The 6,066-nt window shown below is 43.7% G+C and overlaps 1 protein-coding gene across 1 annotated transcript; it reads right to left on the bottom strand.

The window, feature by feature from the left end:
• Positions 1-494: 494 nt before the first annotated feature.
• Positions 495-1,804, bottom strand: LOC147092259 (putative G protein-coupled receptor 139). Its single transcript, XM_085975638.1, has one exon. The coding sequence runs from the start codon at positions 1,793-1,795 to the stop codon at positions 902-904; it is 894 nt and encodes a 297-aa protein (XP_085831764.1). The 5' UTR covers positions 1,796-1,804; the 3' UTR covers positions 495-901.
• Positions 1,805-6,066: the final 4,262 nt, after the last annotated feature.

The following is a 6,066-nucleotide window of genomic DNA, read 5'->3' as shown; positions in this document are numbered from 1 at the left end:
AAATGATGAAAGTTCCCTGAAATTGCTGAATCTGTTTGCAATGACATACGTTTAATTAAATCGCTTACTACGTCATCCTGAAACAGACCATTGTTGCAGGGTCAGCCCTGGCCCAAAAGCCCAGCGGTACTTTAAACAGACCAGTGATTCACTGCTTAACAGGACAAGGCTAAAGATTGACATTGCTACAATAGAAAGACAAACCAACACAGTATCACATTAGCAGACGTTAGAATATTCTGATCAGCGGGAAATGATTATATTCACCCGGGGTAAAGGAAAGAAAAGGAAAGATTCCTATTTATATAGCTCCTGTAACGACCACCGGACGCCCCAAAGCGCTTTACAGCCAATGAAGTACATTTTGAGGGGTAACCGCTGTTCGAATGTAGGAAACACGGCAGCCAATTTGCGCACAGCAAGCTCCCACAAATAGCAATTTAATAATTACCAGATAATTTGCGTTTAATTATGTTAATTGATGGATAAATATTGGCTGTGTCACCCGGGATTACTCCCTTCGAAATAGTGCAAACGATCTTTTACGTCTACCGGAGAGGGCAGACGGAGCCACAGTTTAACGTCTCATTCGATAGAGGGCACCTGCGACAGTGCAGCACTCCCTCAGCACTGCATTGGAGTGTCAGCCGAGATTATGGTACATTATTGAGTCTCTGCAGTGGGACTTGAAGCCACAAACTTCTGACGAGGCTGCTACCAGCTGAGCCCCGGCTGACACAGGGAAAGCAGCAGACACAAAACACTTGCCACAAAAAGCAAGAAAGGTTTTCTGATACCTGATCAATTTCACAGCCACAATCGGCTTTCGTCCTAACGGGAAGATGCCCATTCTAAAATGGAACACGGGCTGTAAATTTACTCTAGTTAAAGGAAGCTGTAGTTAATTTTTCATTCTTTTAATCAACATCAGAATCAATGTCCCTGGAGATTTCAACACCTTCTTCAGCTCTTCCCTGAATTTAGTTTGTGTAGCTGCATAAATACACGTGTTTGTACAGGAGCTTAAATACATGAGCAGATAACCGGTTTCAGTGGCGATGTAAGCAGGAGATGTATAATCGGGTCGGTGAAAAATCACCAGGTTCGTAATTACAGAACTCACAGCAGATGTCAGCCACAACAATACAAAGCTGCCCGATACAACGAAAAGTAAAATGATGGATTTCCTTCGGTTCTCGATCTCTGGATCGCTCTGATTCTCACTGCTGTGACCCCGGAGTCCCCTGCGGGCTCTACTGGACACTAAAATACGTCTGACTGTCAAACAATTAAACAGTAATATAAAAGCAAATGGAAGGTATGTAATTAAAACATTTTGTAAATGGTAGTAGGCTACACCTGCAGGCGATGTAAAAAAGGCCGCACTGGGGCGGAAACCCCAGGGAACATTGTTGATTATTTGTTTGTGTTCAAAGGCAAACCAATAGGGGATGTTCTCTAAATAAACCAGGACAGAGACCATTGTTATAACCGCGGCCGCAGTTCTCACTGTGCAATACGTTGTTTTAAACTTCTGGCAACATATAGCTACAAATCGGTCAAATGTGAACGAGACGGTAAACCACACCGACATATCCAGGTTGGTACAAGACATGTACATCATGAACTTACAAACGGCTGTGTAGGACAGGAATGAATATGGGAAGCGTTCACTCAAAATGTGATACATGATTACATTGAGGATCATGACCAGTAGATCTGCTGTTGCCATGGCCACCATGTAGAAAGTGATACACTTAGAAAGAGCGCATTTTCCTCTGGAGAGAATCACCATTGTCAACAGGTTCGCTGTAAGAAAGATGAACGAGAGTCAATAATGGGGAACGCGGATAAATCTTACATCGGAGATGAACTAATGTGTTCATACTTAGGGTCATGCGCACCTTATAACATAGACGAGCATTGACAATGTATTTTTCAAACTAAAGTAATGCTTAAACACTCAATATCGAGGGACTGACAATGCGCCATCCTTCCAGCACATTTCAGTCAGACTGTGTCAAGTTGGTGGGTCGGGTTGGGTGTTGGGGAGGTCGCTCGTATACAGTGTCGGCAATGGTAACAGATAGCGACCCCCAACTCCACCGACAGCCAGGCACTGAAGGCTCAATGGAGGGGAATTTTAACCTTGGGGTACAGTGTGAAACGGGCGACAATGGATCAGCCGACCATGATACATCTCTTCCGACTGAATCTCTATCGCTATCGCCACTGATACCTATATTCATGCATAAAAACAGAAAATGCTGGAAATACTCAGCAGGACAAGCATCCTCTGTGGAGAGGGAAGCAAAGTTAACGTTTCATGTCGATGCATTTCGTTAGAAATCCATTGAGGCTCCATTCAGACTTTAAAGGTGTGGTCCAGGTCAAGCCGCCGTACCTCTCAGGGACAGTACAGTTACAGATTAAAGTTCCTTAAAGGGCAGCCTTGGATGGTTCTTTAATTTGTTCATTTTCACAGTCAGTAAAGAAGTGGATACCCTTACATACTTCGAAACACATATCCCATTGCTGTGTGGAGCGCTGAACACATCCCGCCATGAGGCTGGGACCATGTGATGCACCGAGCCAATTTGATGAGTTACTGCAGCGGCACCAGGGAGCAATCGATGGAATTTTACATTTAATTTCATCGATATAATTGGCGAGCGGGGTTTCGGGAGCGGCATCAGATGTCAGCTGTATTCAATATAATTTACAAACAATTACTGGAAAGATATGACATCAAATAATATATTTAGCTGTGCCACAAACATTCGATGTAGGTCGAAACTCTGCGCTTTTTCTATATAATGGCCCCGAGGGAGCTGTTGGGTAACAGAGTGGGAGTTGGTGGAGCCGGGAAGGATCTTGGCAGCCGAGGTGAGAGGAGCAGCTCCCTGAGCGAAATAATTGCTCCAAATTTCTTTCACAGTCCTCTGATGGGTGGAGGTGGCTGCAGTCCGAGCAATTATCAACTTAATGTAGACATGAAACAATGGAACGGATGAAATGATTACCATGGGCACTAAGCAACACATTCTTTCATGATCTCTGTACTATTGGGGGGTGGCGGGGAATCAGCCTCGCCCTCCCTCAGTATACGCAGGAAGGTTGAGCTCCCGATGGCCACGATCGAGCGACCAGAAAAATGCCTCAGCGGCCGCGTGGACTGATAGGATTCCCGCAGATATTCACCGACTGATCCCGGTAGATGAATGATTCTGCAAGGAGGATAATCTCGGAATCTGGTACATTAATACTGAGATAGTCAACAGTTATTAGGCAACAGAATGCATTGACTTACCGGGAGCCCCAAAGGTTGCGAGAATAGGGTAGTAAATATACCTTATCTTTAAAATTGTTGGCAGTTCCATTTAAAAAACTGTGCGAAATCTGTCCAGCTTTATGTTTCGGACTGGAATGTATCTGAGACTGGTAAATACTCCTCCTTTATAGAGGAATCTGTGCCCCATCAGAAAAAAACAGATTACACAATAAGTGGCGTTAGTTACAGTCACTTAACAAACATAGGGGCGATTTTCCGCTTCAGTGCGCCGGGACGCAAGTGGGAAAATTGTACAGAAAGTAATCCCAGAGGGAAGGTGCCCTGCGCATGGTCCCTGAACGCTGAATGGAACATCCCTCCTTGAATCTGCCATAGGCTCTTGAGGTTTCAAATCCATTCCCTGAAAATTTTGCTCTTCCTTGGCATAAGCTACATTTGTTCTTTTTACTGTAATGATACATAGTGATGACTCCGCTTTAATATTACTGGCAATGATTCATCACTAACAATACTGGCAATGATTCATCGCTTACATTACTAGTGATGTCTCCTCTCTAACACTGCTGGCGTTTATTCTACTCTAATTTTACTGGTGCTGACTCTACTCTTATGTTACTGGTGGTGAATCTACACTACCATTACTAATTGTGACCCTACACTAACGTTACTGTTGGTGAATCTACTCTAACAATACTGGTGTTGAATCCACTCTAACATTACTAGTGTTGACAATACTGTAACATTTCTGGTAGTGACATTACTCTAACATTACTGGTGCTGACGCTACTCTAACATTACTGGTGGTGACGCTACTCTAACATTACTGGTGCTGAGTCTTCTCGAATATTATTGGTAGTGACCCTAATCTAACATAACTGGTGGTGCCCGTACTCTAAAATTATTGGTGGTGACATTGCACTAACTTTATTGGAGGTAACACTGCTATTATATTACTGGTGGTGACTCTACGCTAATGTTACTGGTGCTGCCCCTACACTAACATTACTGGTTGTGACCCTACTCTAACATTACTGGTTGTCACTCTACTCTATCATTACTGGTGGTGACGATACTCTAACATTAATGGAGGTGACCCTATTCTAACATTACTGGTGGTGACCCTACTCTATCATTACTGCTGGTGACCCTACTCTAACATTGCTGGCCGTGACCCTACTCTAAAAATAAAAGTGGTAACCCTACTGTAACATTACAAGTGCTAACCCTACTCTAACAAAACAGCTGGTGGCACTACTCTAGCATTGCTGGGGATGGCTCTCCACTAACATTTCTGGTTGTGACCTTAAACGAACATTACTGGTGGTGGCTTTAGTCGAAAATTACTGGTGGTGACCCTACGCTAACATTACTAATGGTGATTCTACTCTAACATTACTGGTGCTGCCTCTACTCTAACATTACTGGTGGTGACGCTTCTCGAACATTACTGCTAGTGATCCTACTGTAACATTACTGGTGGTGACCCTACTCTAGCGTTAATGGTGTTGGCCCTACTCTAACCTTATTGGTGATGACCCTGCTGACACATTACTGGTGGTGAATCTACTCTAACATTACTAACGGTGACCTTACACTAACGTTACTGGTGGTGCCCCTACTCCAGCAATACTGGTGATGACTCTCTTTAACATTACTGGTGGAGCCCCTACTCTAACATTACTGGTAGTGACCCTACTCTAACATTAATGGTGGTGGCCCGAATCTAACATTACTGGTGCTAACTCTACCCTAACATTACTCGGGGTGACTCTCCTGTAACATTACTGGCGGTGCCCCTACTCTAACATTACTGGTGGTGATGCTCGTCTAACATTATTCGTGGAGACACTACTCGAACATTACAAGTGGTGCACCTACTCTATCATGACTGGTGGTGACCCTCCTCTTACATTATTGGTGGTGACACTACTCGAACATTACTGCTGTTGAAACTACTCGAACAGTACTGGTGGTGACTCTACTGTAACATTACTGGTGGTGACGCTACATTAACATTACTGGTGGTGACTCTACTGTAACATTACTGGTGGTGACGCTACATTAACATTACTGGTGGTGACCCTGCCCTAACATTAATCGTGCTGAGCCTACTCTAATATTAATGGTGGTGACCCTACAGTAACATTACAATTGATGACCCTACTCTAACAATACCGGTGTTAACCCTACTTGAGTTGCACCTACTCTAACATTAATGGTGTTGACGCTACTCTACTATTACCGTTCTTGACTCCACTCTTACATCACTGCTGGTGACCCTCCTCTAACATTAATGGTGGTTACCCTAATCTAACATTGATGGTGGAGACTCTACTATAACATTACTGGAGTTGACCCTAAAATAACATTAATGGCGTTGACCCTAATGCAACATTTCTGGTGGCGGCCCTACTCTAATATTACAGGTGGTGCATCTACTTTAAAATAACAGGTAGTGACTCTACACTAACATTACTGGTGTTGACCCTACTCTAACGTTACTGGTAGTGACCCTACACTAACATTACTGGTGTTGACCCTACTCTAACGTTACTGGTAGTGACCCGACACTTACATTACTAGTGGTGACCATACTCTAACATTAATGTTGGTGAGTCTACTCGAACATTACTGGTGTTGACCCTACTCTAACGTTACTGGTAGTGACCCTACACTAACATTACTGGTGTTGACCCTACTCTAACGTTACTGGTAGTGACCCGACACTAACATTACTGGTGGTGACCATACTCTAACATTACTGTTGGTGAGTC

The sequence above is a fragment of the Somniosus microcephalus genome, unplaced genomic scaffold, assembly GCF_052327205.1.
Source record: "Somniosus microcephalus isolate GS21.2 unplaced genomic scaffold, FLI_Smic_1.0 unresolved_chr2, whole genome shotgun sequence".
NCBI classification, from domain to species: Eukaryota; Metazoa; Chordata; class Chondrichthyes; order Squaliformes; family Somniosidae; genus Somniosus; species Somniosus microcephalus.
This window is presented reverse-complemented; position numbering and strand designations above follow the sequence as displayed.

Excerpts from the sequence above, each read along its gene's own strand:
- LOC147092259 (XM_085975638.1), bottom strand. The coding sequence starts at position 1,795 with ATGGTGATTCTCTCCAGAGGAAAATGCGCTCTTTCTAAGTGTATCACT.